Here is a 16,092-nt window from a genome sequence, read left to right on the forward strand (position 1 = left end):
ATTGTTTCTGCCTATTTAGATGGGGTTAATGGTAAATATTTTTTAAAGATAAAAAAAAATCAGAACCATACGCAATATTAAAGATTAATTATTTCACTTAGCCGCACGCCAAATATAACCGTTTTCACTTGATGCGCCAAAAGAAATGTCACAAAAATGAAACAAATGTTTTCACATCTATATTTAGAAACACACCATAGAAAATTTTAATGAAATTTCTGAAAATCACTTATTACTATAATTATATCATTACACAGTGGCGGACTAAGGGGGGGGCGACGGGGGCGGTCCGCCGCGGGCCTCGGGTCCAGGGGGGCCTCCAAATGGTGCAAATTCCCTTGATCAAATCCTAAATAAGCCCTTGAAAAAACGCATAGTATCTACTTAAGAGGAAGTTTGAGGTTGGAGGGGGGCCCCCAATAAACAAATAAATACAGGGATTAGTGCAGCCTGTACCGGTAGTTTACATTATATTAATTAAATTTATTTTATCTTTCTAATGTCCATTTAATTTGCATGTGGTTCCAGTTTCGTAGTTTTTTACTTCAAGTTCCTAGGGCCTCCAGACCGACGTCATTTTATAAAAGTTTGCGTACTCACTAACCTGAAAGTGGGGCCCTTCCAGAAGTAGCGCAAAATAAAGGTACATCTTGATCTGGGAGGATGATTGAGCCATCAGATTGGTTTGGGTGCTTATAAGGGGTCTTAAAATAGTCCATAAATAATATATGTAAAATTATAGCGTAATTTTTCAAAGTGGTTTTGGAAGTCAAATGGCAGTTGCTCCATTTAAAAACCGCCATCCGCCGCTAATATGGAACGCAACAACGTGTTAAGTACGAACACTGCTTAAAACGCTAGTACCCAGACAGAAACTCCGCTTTGCAACGTGGAATATTGGCTCTCTAACCGGACGATGCAGAGAACTCGTAGATGTAGTTATAAGACTTCGGGTCCAGTGTGCTTTCCTCCAGGAAGCTTGCTGGAAGGGCAATAAGCCTCGCAATAACGGACAGGGTTACCGCCTTATATACACCGGATCACCCTCAGGTAAAAACTGTGTGGCAGTAGTTCTTTCTAAAAGCTTTAGAACTGGCTTCTTGAAGCTGATGGTCTCTGCAATAGCTTGATGCGTATAAGGGTGCTGATTGAAGGCGTAATTACAATTAAATCAGTGCCTATGCGCCGCAGGCCGGCTGTAGCGTGTCCAAAAAAGAGTCATTCTGAAAGCAGAATGAAGAGGTTCTACTTGCTATACCGTCTACCGAAATGGTTGTTTGTTGTTGGGGAAGACTTGAACAGTCAGTAAGGCTGCTGTGCCGTATGAACATGTTCACGGAGGATTTAGATACGGACTTCGTAATATAGAGGGAGAAAATATTCTGAGAACCTATATTCCGTGTGATCTGGCCGTCGCGAATACATTCTTTCAAAAGAACCCTCAGCACGGGATTAATGCCAAGAAGAAGTAGAAGAAGTATACGTATTTTATCCCAATATTAAACAATCTTTAGGACGTCTGGCAAGAGTAAAGCCTACGTAAAGGGTTACACCAGGGTTATAATAATCAAAAATATATTTAAATACGAGCGTTTTTACTTTAACGTAGGTGAGCGTGTACCTTAAATTGGCGCTATCTTTGAAAGGGCCTCACTTTCAAGTTAGTAAGTACGCATACACTCTTACCTACTTATTAGACTAGTAATCTTCAAAATTTCAGCTTTACTAAAATGACGTAGGTCTACTAGGCTCCTGGGATCTCAGTCTATTTTATTTTATACGCGGAACTAATATTACCATAGCGTGTGAACTAGCTCATGATGATAAATTATTATCTATATTGGAACTAAGCTTATGATGGAAGCTTCAGATGACGCTCTGGTTCTGGCTCCTAGATAATGGGGTAGAAATTTACAATGAATTTGAGAATGATCAGGTTTTACATCTAGAGCAGATGATCTACCTCCACCTGTACCTATCTATCGAATGGTAGTAGTAGAGAATATCAGTATTCGGTTTTGATACAAATTCCTCTTTTCTTCCATACGTTATTTACACGGATGATAGCTTCTTTTGTTATCCCAATTCGTCTTTTTATCTCGAGGACACGAGGATATTCTGTCAAGGGGGTGGGGGTGTCAAGGGGCCTCATTCAACGACACCGCCCCGGGCCTCCGACGGGGTTAGTCCGCCACTGTCATTACATAAAGATCTTGAACAAGAGCATAATTGTTAAGAGCTCAAAACCATTTTAAAGGACGACGTAAACTATAAGACATGAAACCTCCACTACCGAGGAAAACTTAGAACATACACATCAATCAGTGATTATACATATGTATAAGTCACCCGAGATAATAGAGTTCGAAAACTACTACAGTAGGCTCAATATCTGTATCTCAATAATAGTAAAAAAAACGTTTAAGTACTAACGCCACCGCAACTACAGCTTAGGCGATTTTTAAGCACAGGTGAGGTTAAAAACTTTATGAAATAAAAAAATAACTAACCTAACCGAACTTGCACTTAAATATCCGTGTATATTTGGTAGCGTTGATACATTATTTATATTTTAATATTCGTATATCAAAAAAAATATGTGATATTCACATAATAAATAGTTTCATTTTATTGACACCTTTTCAGATTCTTAGCTCTGTGGTCACATCGCGTATTGGTCGGCTTTGCTGTAAAAGCGACCAATCAGGGCCAGCGCTTAAAGAGTTTACAATTTAAAGAGTTTTTAGAGTATAAAAGTGTCATATACAATACAACAGTGTCATATACAATACAACAGTGTCATATACAATATAAATATTAGCTAAATATTTATATAAATTTCACAATATATGACTGGAAACTGATACATTTCAGAGCACATCTGCTCTTTTAGCAAATGATATTACATATACAAACTATCATACTAATTATAGTATTATTTCGCAAAGTATAAAGATAAAGGGTGAAAAAAATATATAATGTTTACACAACATGTTCAATGCACCTAATTGGTCGTTGGTGCAAAACACAGATCCCATAACACGTTAACTTAATCCAATATTAAATTAGTGAAATGAAATAGAATGCTATATTCATACCGCTTGTTCGTTTATTAAACTTTTATATAACACCCAAAAGATTTATCCTCGCACGTGTCACGAGGCCTCAGGCAGGCGCTGGTACAGATGGGGCCGCGAGGCGCAGCCGGGGCACACGTGCAGCGTACTCGAAATGACGCCCTCGCACTCCCAGCAGTAGAATTCTGTGCAACGTGTACAACGATATATCTACAACAAAATATGTTTAAAAATATGTTGAACGGCCATTTTTTGACGTCGATTTTCATTTGTATGCGATATTTGAACAGGTATGAAAGCAAATGAAGAACTTAGTAGAAAATCTGAATATTAAGAGCTAACTAAAAGTATAGAATACTACATAAAATTTATCTTTTTTCAGTACTTCCGGCTGATCTAGAGTTATGAAATTTAGCAGCTGGCATCTACAGGTTTAGGAAATCTGAAAGTATACATTTGTGATTGAATTCTAAAAAATAATAGCCTTAGGAGGGACAAAATTTGGTATTAAATATTCTGATACCTGATTAGAATTAGCGGAAAATTCTTTAGTTCTGGCTAAACTAAAGAACTTCAAAATGAGCTCGAATCTCCAATATTTCTACGGAACTCTCGGTGGGCGAGCCCGCCTCGCGCTTGTTTTTTAATTTTGTATGTCTAATATAATATGTTTTTTATGAGGCATTAATAAAAATGAAGATCCATTCATAATGATCTATATAAATTATAGGGATAATATTAATAACGCATAGTATACTCCGCGGCGTGGAAGTTTTATAAATGCAATTACTTTTTTGGAAAACATATATTGAAAATTAATTTAAAAAAAAACATATATTGACAAATGGTAATTTGAACGTAGAGAGTTTTTTTTAATTATTATATTTATCTTTCATTAGTGTAGAATAAAACTTTAAAAATGTAAAAAATACATAGTATCTTTATTTAATCTGAGGTCACTGAGGCTAATGTCAAAAGTCTTATAATTATGCGCATTGACCTAAAATACATACAAAATATAATGTTATCAAAATGCTTAAAGTGAAATTAAAATAATTAAGAAAAATTTAAACCAAAATAATAGATACACTGAGTCTCAAAGAAATTACTTTGCATTATAAATCTATATAGCAAATTACAATATTTAATGATAATAAAAAAAAATAACGACGACAAAGGGTAAATATCCTGTTATAGAGTAACGACATTTAGATAGGTTAGGAACGGTACAACACATTGCCTTGTTTATATTGTCGAGGTCTTCTTTTCTCGCCATTCATTATTGATTATTTGAAAGAAAGAAATAAGCGCAAGTGTTTGATTTTTATATAATAAAAATTGTTACTTGACTTATTGATTTTATCTTTTAGTCTTAATAGCTTGTAACTTTACAGTATGAGTACTTCACTTATGCGTATTTTAATGTATATCATAATATTAATAATATGTTATAAGAAATATTAAACATTATGCTTCCCTTTTTTTACATTATAAAATAATGTACAAAATATTTATGTCTATCATAGATACACACTTTTAGTGCCCTTGACACAAAATCATCACGTTTGTGGGAGTTGAATTTCGTATTTACATAATATGAATAGTTTAAGGACTCATTTATAATTCCGTTTCTATTATTGTGAATAATTGAATAAAATATCAGAACATAAAATACGATATTTACAATGATGAATGTCCCGAAATAATAGCTAACAGATTTTGCAAAAAGCGAGCACTCAATTATATATGAAAATAATTATATAATGTAGAGGCATTCGAGGCCCAGCGGATCGAGCACGCAACTATAAGCGCGACGGTTCTGGGTTCGATTTATCGAGGGGTATGAAATATTTAATATTTCCATTTACTCACTCTGAAAACGCTGGCACCGGCGTGGAGTTCCACCACTCACTACGTGATGCCATTCGGCGGAATGTGTGAAATGGGAGTATCTTGGGGAACGGAGTGTCTTAACACTAAGTTATATATAATATAAGACAAATATATTATGTTACAAAAGTTATTTTAATTTTATTTTCCTTATGAGTAACTAAAATATCACAATATTTTCGTTACTGATAAGTAAAATTTGATAAGAGTTGATATTATTATTCAAAATAAGTCGATTAATAAGTATATATTTAAAATTAGGTAAAAACGTGACTACTCTATGATTTAGTTTTGATATATATATAAAAAAAACATTTAAAATACGTCAAAAGTTACAATATTCATTTTATATAATTATATTTATTTAAACTCGAAAAATAGACGACATTGTCGCGCTTCTAAATTTCATCTATTCTCCATCGTTGTGGGTGCGATTTTTTTTCAGGGAAACTTTATTAAAATACATGTTCCTATGTATGCATAGAAAAGTGCCCTCTGTGTCATACTTTATAAAAGCAAAAGTTAAGAAAAGAATAAATTATACTTAAATGTCATTTTCAAATGATATCCTTAACCTTTAAAACACCATATTGTCAACAACGTATAATAATCATTTTTAAATTAAATATTTTGATGAAAAATCAAATATATAATGTATTTATAAGCTGTAGTTTTAATATTCAAATAAAACAACTAACCTGTTTGTCGAGTTCAGTGAAAGATCTTAAGCATGCGAAGCAAAATTGTGCTTGGCCTTCATTGTTTAGTTCCTCGTAGGGGTCGACGGGGAACAGGTGATGATACGATCTATTAATAAATATAAGCAATTAGTACAGTACGATCGAAGAGTCATGGCCGCTCTGAAGTTAGGTTTTCTATTGCACATTGTTCAATGGGGGAAGAAAATAATCAAAGGTACGCAAAAAACTAATCAGCGAAGCAATCCATAGCTAATTTTAGGGCGACCACGAATCGTCAAAGGTACTGTTACCCAGAAATTAATAAGAATTTATGAAAGACACATTTATCAAAGACTCCAGTGCATATGTATAATATATTTCTAGATATGTACATAAATATGTGTTTCATTAATTATATTGATTTTAACCCTAGGTCACATGTGTAATTCTTTACCTTTCAAGTTAAAATTGGGACAGAAAATTAATGTTACATAAAGTTAATGTTATAAATGTTATATAAAGACTTAAGATAATAACATTTGAAAGATAGAGGAAACAAAATATTCTATGCTATGTCAATAATTGAAAATATAATAAATATTGATACTCAGGCATCAGTCAGAGAAATCAGGCATAAATATTTTAGGTGTCACAGGGACACGCTAAGAGCCTTCCTCAACTGTTGTCTCGTCCCTAAACCGCCTAAAACAGACAAAGGAGAACTTGTGAGTGACGGTCTCAGCACCTGGCGAGGTGCGGCGCAGAGGCGAGCGTGAGGCCGCAGGTGCGGCACTGCGCGGGCAGCGAGCAGTACTTGCTGCGGCACTGCGGGCACAGGTGGCCCTCGCCACCGAGACCCTCGCCCTCTTCGAGATGGCTGGAGGGAAGTCGAATTGTTTTACCTTAAGGACATTATGGACAAATCATGAAGGAGGCCAGTCGTGATACAGGGGCACGCGTGTGTCGAAGAAATGAAATATTAATATTTTTATTTCTTCGGTGCCAAAACGGAGTGCGGCGGCGCGTGCATTCCGCCAGTCAACACGCAATGTCTTCATAATTCGGCAGAAAATGAGGAAAGGAAGTGTCTTAAGGTTAACACATTCCCTCTACCTACCCTGCTGTGTGAGGGAAGCAAGGACCGATGAAAAAAACTCATCTTTCCTAAATTCCTTCATTCCATACAGTCACTCATTCATGTATACATTGACTGGTATAAACAGACAAATACAATCTAATGTACAACTAGTCTGTTTTTACGAGAACTATGGGAGAATGTACTCTTTTAAGACCATAAGTTTCTGAATACATATTTAAAGCAAAGGTTAGGAACGGTTAAAAAAAACTAAAACCATACATACCACATACAAACAGTAATGGGAGGATCTGCATCAGGCTGTGCGACTTGTGGCGTATGAGGAAACCCCATCTTGACAAGGCCGGCGTCTAGGGCGCGCGCCCGCGCCGGTGGCGACGTCTGCTCTAGCAACAGCGACCGGTAGTGGACGTCATCTAACACTACCTGATTGTAAAGTTGATAAACTGATGAGTGCACACCCTAAATTATACCACACTTAAGGTTATACGGTTTAATTCGTAAAATTTTATATTTACATTAGTACGGTACTAATATTTTTGGTAGTATATAATAGTTTTGCGGACCATTCAGCGCCCCTTTGATAATAAATAAAAATATAGAATTATTCATTTAAGTCATGGAAAACTATACAAATAATGAATATAGAAATTTATTGATAACAGGTTATTTAACATTGTTAAGCAGTGTAATTTTCTTGATTTGTAAATAGAATCTCCATGATTATAAGTAATCATGACCCTGCGCCAAACAGCCTTCAATAGCTACAAAAATATTGTATTGTTAGAAATAATGACCATAGAGGTTATATAAGGACGACTCTTATTACTGGCTGGCACTTTTTAAGGCTGTCAACAGCACCCGAAATAGAAAGATCGCTAACGTCACTCTGCCCGATGATCACTTTAGAACCGGAGTTTCTTAGAGTTTTGTTATTGAATAGTATCAATCTAAATAATAATTATACAAAATAGACAATGCAGTGGCACACAAGCGTGCGACTGTAAACGCAACGTTTGTGGGTTCGATTCCCATTAAGGGGAATAAAATACTTCCTCGAAATTTCATCACTCACTTCTATGTTTTGGTAATAAAAGCCAAGCGCGGCGTTGAGTTCCGCCACCCAACACGTAATGTCTTAAAAATTAGACAACAACTAGGGAATGGAGTGTCTTAACATTTAGGCCTACCCTCTCAGCCTACCCTGTTATATCCAGGATACAGAGTGAAGATAAAAAAGAAATTAGAGGATGTAAGTACTCCATAGTCTCCCCCAGTATCTTGACATAATTTCTTGCATATTCTCACTTCAGCTGCCAGTCCAATCACAGAGCATCTTATTCCATCGGTTTTCAATGTCTGAAACCAAATTTGTAAATTAAAAGATCAAAGTTCTCTAAAAAGCTTTTATTCACTCTTTTCACTTTCAAACAACTTCACCGAATTAAATAATTCCTTTTTTGTTTTATTCGATACTATCAGGAAAAGGTTTGTATAAAATAAAATAAAGCATTTTTTTTTCCAATGTAAAATTGAAATTCATCCTCATGGGCTGATATAAGTGGGGGTGTCATACAAGGGTTACCGACTTTTATAACAAATATAGGTAGAATCAAAACCACAGAATGTCCATACTTAAATCCTTTGGATCATGCAATATCACCCACAAAATCAATATAGATGATGCATATAGAATTGCAGGCAACAACAAGTTTAAAAGATTATTATGGTATTACCTGTATAGTAGTATTAATATCACCAGGATCACAAGTAGTGAGGGATCCAAATAACACTAAAAGTTCTCTTGATGCGTGGCCAGGAAGAGGTTTCAATATTCTACCAGCCAGTTCTAGTGTGTTTTGCAATGACGGCTCTCCTGTCAGTACTAAGTTAGATAAACTGAAAGTATATTGTAATTTTTATAATTTTGACAAACTAGTTTCTTATTATTACTCTGTTTATAAAATAAACATAAAACACATTTTAATATAGGTACACCTATATTAAAATGTGTTTTAAGTAAAGGAGAATGGAATAAGGGTTCATATAAAACAAACTATAATAACAAATATATGGTATTGTTAGCGTACAAGTGTAAAAGTGGGTAGATTTAGGTGAAAAAAGGACAATAAAAGCAGTGGAATCGTGTCAAACGGACACAGTTGCTTGTAGGCGGAAGCCCTGATTGGAAGATATCTAGTGTGTAGTGTTGTTTTGGAGTGATACATGTCACTTATTGTAATTTTGTGAAACCTCTATCCGAGTATGAACATATAGAAAGTATGTATTTTTATCGTGTTTATTTTAAAAAAGTTAACCACTTCAGTTTTCTAACACTATATTATTATTTACCATATTCTTATATTAGACTATACAGGTTGGAATTGTCAGCACCACTTTAAATGAAACCACAGTTTTAACTACTTTATAAAAGCCTAATATAATTCGGAAAAAAAATAATTCCCAAAAATAAAAAAGTTATTTTTTCAAACAAAATAAATAATAAAATTATCGTTTTAAAATAAAACGCCATTTGTAAAGTATAACATAGGCACGCACACACTTACCTGTCGAATCGGAAACGTCGCACACGTATCTGTGCGTCACACGAAATACAGGTATGGATAAAAATCGTGAAATGAAAAAAAAATCCTACGTCCAAACTGTTGAGGTACCTTGATTAATTTCTTAGGTGTGGGTTTGAAATATATTACCCTTAATGCAGTTTCAATAAAAGAAGCGCTGCCTCTTCCACCCTGTATACTATATTCAATTTTTTATTTGGTAGGGTTTGGTTTTTGGTATCAGTTTTGGATGAAGTCTATCAATCAATAGGACACTAGGTTTTTACCTAAACTTATTTTTAATGCTTCCATTATCAATAGATAGCTTCCATGTAGATAGTAGTTGCTAGACTTCACAAAAGTCACATAAAAATATTTTTATCAAGAAAATTATATTGATAAATTAATATTATTTTAACATTACCCTTGTACTGCTTTAATATGTTTCCTAACATTTCCTGAGAGTTCTGTAATTTTTTCAGCCCTTTTATTCTTTATCGCAAGTAGTCCTAACTGGCTTAATGGATTCTGATCAAAGTATTCTTCAACAAATTTTTCTAATAACTGGAATAAAAAATATTTCATACTAAGTACAAGTTATACATTCACTTAAATACTATGTGTTCAAACTATCCCCTCTGTGCTACAATGGCCTCGAAATATTAATCTATATATGTATATAAAAGAAGATGTTCCCACTGACTGAGGTAAGAAGCATGCACAGCCATTACCGGTGATGGTAGAAACATGAAATTTGGACAGATGTTTATTTTCATAAAGTGAAGCCACTAAGAAGGGATTTTAAACCATTTTAATTGATGAAACAAACCCCAAAGGGATAGGAGTTGAAAGTTTGTAAGGAAAAATCTTTAAAAACCCTAAACTAAAATAATTTCATAAATATATCTAATAAATATTTGTATAGACCAAGTGGCTGAAGGTACCAAGGTCGGCTAGTATAACTAAATGTCATAATAGCAGCAGTGAATGTTAAGATGGGCAACAAACCTTTAGAGTACATAAGAATCTTGTAGGTTTTAAATCTTGGCAATTCATAGGATCTGAACAATCAATAGCCACTAGCAAATGACGCATCATGCCGAGTCGAACAGGGCCTCGTCGTGGAGCAGCAGCCTTACGAGCAGCCTTCTGAGCGAACTCGGCCACCAGTCCCTCAACCAAGCCATCTTCATCTTCTTTAATAGCCTCCCTAGAAGGAGAATACGAAATGGAATTAAATAGGTAATAAATTCCAATCTGGATTAATAATAACATTTCATAGGTATCCAGAGTGGATTTTTGATATTTAGTTATTCATTTTTTAATTTTAAGTTATGTAAACATACCAAGTTTTCTCGTAGCCAGTTTCCCACCGATATTCTTTAGGGTCCTGCTCTTCATCGGCCATTTTAAATTACACAGTTTAATTAAAAAAGCAAACTTTAGTTTATTTCTTAGTAAAGAAGTTGGTATGGTTCTTTTATTAATAAAGAAATTACCCGTTATTTATCTTTACTATTATTGACTAAATAGGTATAAAACGTAAGGTTAATGTTTGAATTTAATGTCAATGTCAAATTTCAAATTGTTCGATTTTGACAGCCAGTAATTTCTAATTTTATTTCAATAATATGGCAATACAAGACTTCTATAAATTATTTGCGTTTAACGGTAACGGAAAAAAAACCCTTTATTCTGAATTATATTAATTGAGCTTGGCACTGCTAAAAAGCCGTGACGCGTCTAGAACGTCTTACACAATTTTTTTTATTATATATTTATATTAAGATTTAATAACCAGTAAAGTTTAATAATTTATTATATAATAAATACTTACTATATAATTCTGTATGAAAATTACAAGCGTAGATACAAATTTTCTAAACAAATTACAATGTATTTTTTTTACCTCAATACAATTTTAAAATTTAATTTAATTTCTAAAACATTTATATAAAATGCAGTAATGCTTTAAGAAAATATCTTTAAATTATTCTTTGCGTTTTCTTTCAGTAAAACATATAACTATCCTAGATATCCCTTATTTTGTTATATTTCTAGTGCTAGTATTATAGTTATATGCATATAACATTAAAATACAGCCTAAAATTATTATCCAATTGCGTCAGGAAGAGTTGTCTTTCTAGAATTACGTATTCTATGATTGAATATGAATATGAATTTATGAATATAAACTTTTCGGCAAGCCCTACAGCCCAAAGTTATATAGATTAGATTATATATAGATTATTTTTAACATTATACAAATAATCATAAAAATCGGTTTTACGCAGGGTAGGCACAAGAAACCTAGTGTTAAGAAACTCCTCTCGTGTCCAGGGCGAAGAAATGGAAATACAAACTTAAATAAATATTTCACTTCCTAGAGTGGGGATTGAATCCACAACCGTCACATTACAGTCACACCCTTGTGCCGCTGCGCCACGACGACCTCTAATAAATGAAAAAATAATATAAATAGCCATATTGTGAAGGTTTGCAGAGCTACCAGAAACGCCAACATGTAAACACCTCATTTGTCGTCTACTTCATTATTAAGACTAATTAAAAAATAATACATAATGACATATATATATCAATACACTTTTACGGTTAAGATAATAAAAAAAACATTAAAACAAGATTTTTTATTATTTATTGTGGGTAGATCTAACATAAAAATACAAAAAATAGTTGAAAATTAAATTGTAGTATTCCTGTCTTTAACATAATAAAGATCCAATCGAGTTATATGAAACTAATTAAAATTAAATGGAAAAGTTTACACATGAGACTGCAATACTATCTAATATTTTTTAAGCGAGTATACATCATACATTTAAATTTTCTTAAATTAAATTAATTTTGATCAAAGATTTCCAAGCACTTTTAATAAGTTAAAACCTATCACTTAATATGTAATACAAATGCTCCATATCTTTAATTGGACATAAGTGGTATTTTAATTAAGCAATTTCTTAAAGTTTGTTTTGTTAATTTACTATCTTTTATTACAATAGATTGTAAAACCTTACTTAAACTTTAATCTTCTTGGTTGATCAACTCTGTAGCAAGACTGTTATTAAATTAATGATTTGTAAAATGCCAATATGACTGTACACAAAATAAAACTGCCATTTGCTACATAGATGATCCCTACATTCACATTTATGTCAGGAATGTACTTTTTCACTCTGTTGCCGCCATAGCACGTGCCTGTGCCCTGACTCTTTTGTCATACTCTAATCGATTTTGGCTGTAAATAAAGAGTTGTATGTTTAATGAATATAATTAGAAAGCAGCTTCAAATTTTTAATACTTTGTCAAAATAAATGTTTAATTCTTGAATAGGGGATTTTGTCTTTTTTCAGATTCACACATATAGCAGGATAGGCAGAGGAAACTTTGTGTTAAGACTCTCCATTCCAGTGTCTACCTACAGATTTTTGTTTATACTGTAAGTTATGTTGAGTCCAGTCTATTTCACTGAATCTACAATGAAGAGATATTCAAAATGACAGATACTAGTGAGGAATTTACTAAGTACTAGTAAGGAACTTGAATGAATGAGTGATGAAAGAATGGCAAAATAGATTTGTAAAGAAAAAGTGGGCAGTGAGAGGTAGGCAGGAGACTGGTTGATCTTTAAAACACAGTATTGATGACAATGTATTATAAAAGCATGAGGGCCCCCTGCAGGGCATGCATGAACAGATTGATGTAAGTGGATGAGGCAAAGAAGTACGCAGGGACCATAGTATATGGCATTCTGTTCTCTGGCTACACCACTAGGAATACAGTGTGAAGCTAAGTACTTTTTTATTTTGGATATCCAATAGATTCAGTAACAGTTATAGAGCTCCATAAAGTCCCTGGACCAAATGCAAGAATAATAACAATACAAACATCATACCAGTAAATTGTGTATGCTTCAGCTTGTGCAGGGTCTTTTACATTGGGTTCATTTAGCAGATCCTGAATACCAAGTAAAATCTGTTTAATAGTGATTGCTGGACGCCAATCTTTTTCTTCATCAAGTAGGGACAAGCATACTGTGCCAGATGGGTATACATTGGGATGGAATAGTGGTGGTTCAAACTTGCACTTTGGTGGGCTTGATGGGTAGTCATCTTTGAAAATCATTCTTAATTTGTAAAGACCTCCTTCCCATGGTGTCTAAAAATTTTTTTTGATTATATTACACTATTGTTATATTACATTGAAATACATTATTCACTTACATTTTTAAATTGAAAGAAAAAAAAGAAATATTAAGTTAACATATATACTACTAATCAAAAAACAAACAAAATTCAGTGATTTGAAATAACTGAATATTTTGATTGACAAGCTATTTTTACTAAATGTAATATAAAGCTTTATTAAACTTTAGATCACGCAAAAAAATGTGTATTAAAAACTTCTAGAATAATAGAAGGCGAGTAATTGAACTTCATACTAACTCCTTTTTTCCCAGGAATCGCACATTCCCAAGTCATTAGATTTAATGATCCATCAGGATTTTTCATCGGTCTGGCCACGAAACCCTAAAAAACGAATGTTTTATTTACTTGTAGAAATTAATTTTGTTTTTCATAGCTATCATACAGCCACTTACAAAAGGATGGTCCTTCCGCCAGGCTTTTCTTTCTTCAGCTAAACGTGCACTTGCAATACCTGACATTGCCTGAAATAGAAAGGATTGATAAATTTGTAAAAACGTAATGTTTTTTAATATTAAAAAGAAAGCAACGTACTCTATATAATACAGTGAAACAAATACGAAAAATAAATTATACAGCGCGAATAAAAGCGTCCCACGATGCGTCAAGTAAAAAATCACAGATAATAAATTATAGTAACTATCAGTGTTGCCAACCTCGGAAAGGCCAAAAACAGCATATGGAACTTAAAAAAAACAGTGAAATATAAGAAATTCATTAAAAATAGTACAAGTACTCTTATATTTATAAAGAAAATCAAGTTAAAATGAAAATATCTAACCAAAATGTTATAAATTTTATTAAAATAATTTTTTCAACATTTTCAATTTCGAGGCTTTCGACGTTCATGTAGTAAATTTTGTAGAGTGGAAAAGGATGAAGTTTTTTTTTGTACGTAACAAAAAAAAAACTTCATCCTTATATTATTTCGTTGTTCGTCTGTTTTTATGTCTCTCTAAGTGTAGACTGCTTATTAGTATCGGATATGTTAATCTGAAATTAATATCAAATAACCAGATTTACAGTCTCTTTGAGCTCAGAAAATGAAAAGTCAGCGCGATTTAAAAATATGAGCAATTCCAGTTTTTGCTGCATTTTGTATGAAATTCACCGCGTGCAAACTCTTTATGGTACTGTGGACCGACAATTATGAAATCTGACTAAAAGTAAAAATTTATAATACAAACGAAGGTATCAAATGAGTGCAAACTTATATATATTTGTCAACTTTAATAAATAAAGTTCCTGTTGACCTACAATCATAACGATATTTACGCATTTCAACAACAAGGCAAAAAACAGTCAATCTACTGTTAAAACAGTAGGGTTAGCAACACTGGTAACTGTAGGTCGGCAAAAGTTATATTATATACTAGCGACCCTCTTGCGTCTTCGCCCACTTTAACTACTGAATTATTCAAATAATGTATGTTCGCAAAACACTTAAGATAATGTGAAAATTAATTAAACCCTAATGCAAACCGCATTTTCGTAGAGTCCATAAGGTCCATTAAATGACTATTTTAAAACGGAAGAAATTATAAACAAAAACCTACCTACTACTACAAAAAATATGAAACCAAATATATCGCACTGAAATAATACATTCAACTCCAATTATCCACAAAAATGTCACAAAGAGACGATAGGGTGATAGAGGCACTGATCCAAAAACTTACGGAAGGCGCTCTGCATAAGCCAGGCCAAATCTAAAATTCCACACCTATATACATAATAATTATACAAAAGACTATAATAATAAAAAAAAAAAAAAAAAAAAAATTGTCGGTAGGGGTCTCATCCAACCCCTCTAGTATAAGCTCTAGATATAAGTACAGTTTAAATTGTCCCAAAATTAAGTACGCCACACTAAAAGAACTTTCTTAAAATAAAAAAAGGCACGGGCAACTATGCGCCCGTGGATGTAGTTTTTTAAAATAAAAAAAAAATAAAAAAAACTCCAATTATCCAATACGTGCAAACGCATCTAAATCTTCGTTGCTTTAGAGGCAAGCGGGTTTTTTTTTTTGTGATTGTGGTTAATACTGAAGAGGGTATTCTGTCCCTGATGAAAAGCAAGCACTACGTGGCTGCCTGTGAGGAAAATTAAATAGAATGCATCGGCCGGGAATCGAACCCGGGCCGCCCGCGTGGCAGGCGAGCATTCTACCACTGAACCACCGATGCGTGTTAGGCAGGCAGGCGCGGCGGACGCGCTTGTATAAGCAAAGCGTGGGGCGCGCAGGGACGCGAGTGGCGAGCCGTCGCAGCAAGGATTTTTTGATATTGTAACAACTTAGTACTTATTAAAATGAAAAACAGTAAAAGACAGTTTTGATCTACATTGAATGGCCAACGTAACTAATATACTTATTTATATGCTGAGAGTAAGGGATAAGTGAAACATAACTCGATACAGTTGATGTGTAAACGGCGTGATGTTTTAACAATTAAATGCGTTTTTCTCTAAAACTATTCGCAATTTCGAAATAGTATAAATTTTATCTTCGTTTAACGTAGAAAATTAACAAAGTATTTTAAAGGATAAGGATTAATACCATT

The 16,092-nt window shown here is 33.5% G+C and overlaps 2 protein-coding genes across 5 annotated transcripts; both read right to left on the reverse strand.

Moving 5' to 3' along the window:
- Positions 1-168: 168 nt before the first annotated feature.
- Positions 169-10,883, reverse strand: Ssl1 (general transcription factor IIH subunit 2 Ssl1). Of its 4 annotated transcripts, none has more exons than XM_085195284.1 (9): positions 10,654-10,883; positions 10,316-10,517; positions 9,732-9,871; positions 8,480-8,642; positions 7,947-8,102; positions 7,009-7,169; positions 6,393-6,524; positions 5,666-5,774; positions 169-3,262 (listed from the first exon to the last, which is right to left on the reverse strand). In XM_085195284.1, exons 1-9 carry the CDS (start codon positions 10,713-10,715, stop codon positions 3,113-3,115), a joined length of 1,275 nt encoding a protein of 424 aa, XP_085051410.1. In that variant the 5' UTR covers positions 10,716-10,883; the 3' UTR covers positions 169-3,112. The 4 variants fall into 4 exon arrangements, with proteins under 4 accessions (XP_085051410.1, XP_085051412.1, XP_085051411.1 ...); XM_085195286.1 differs by having other exon boundaries at positions 8,004-8,102; positions 10,654-10,882; XM_085195285.1 differs by having other exon boundaries at positions 169-3,287; positions 10,654-10,882.
- Positions 10,884-11,940: 1,057 nt separating this feature from the next.
- lwr (ubiquitin conjugating enzyme lesswright) lies at positions 11,941-14,187 on the reverse strand. Its single transcript, XM_085194273.1, has 5 exons — positions 14,065-14,187; positions 13,926-13,994; positions 13,771-13,854; positions 13,221-13,483; positions 11,941-12,563 (listed from the first exon to the last, which is right to left on the reverse strand). Exons 2-5 carry the CDS (start codon positions 13,989-13,991, stop codon positions 12,497-12,499), a joined length of 480 nt encoding a protein of 159 aa, XP_085050399.1. The 5' UTR covers positions 13,992-13,994; positions 14,065-14,187; the 3' UTR covers positions 11,941-12,496.
- Between the last annotated feature and the right edge of the window lie 1,905 nt (positions 14,188-16,092).

Source organism: Heliconius melpomene, chromosome 12 (assembly GCF_056956725.1).
Source record: "Heliconius melpomene rosina isolate 202511_hmr_F chromosome 12, ASM5695672v1, whole genome shotgun sequence".
Lineage (NCBI taxonomy): Eukaryota > Metazoa > Arthropoda > Insecta > Lepidoptera > Nymphalidae > Heliconius > Heliconius melpomene.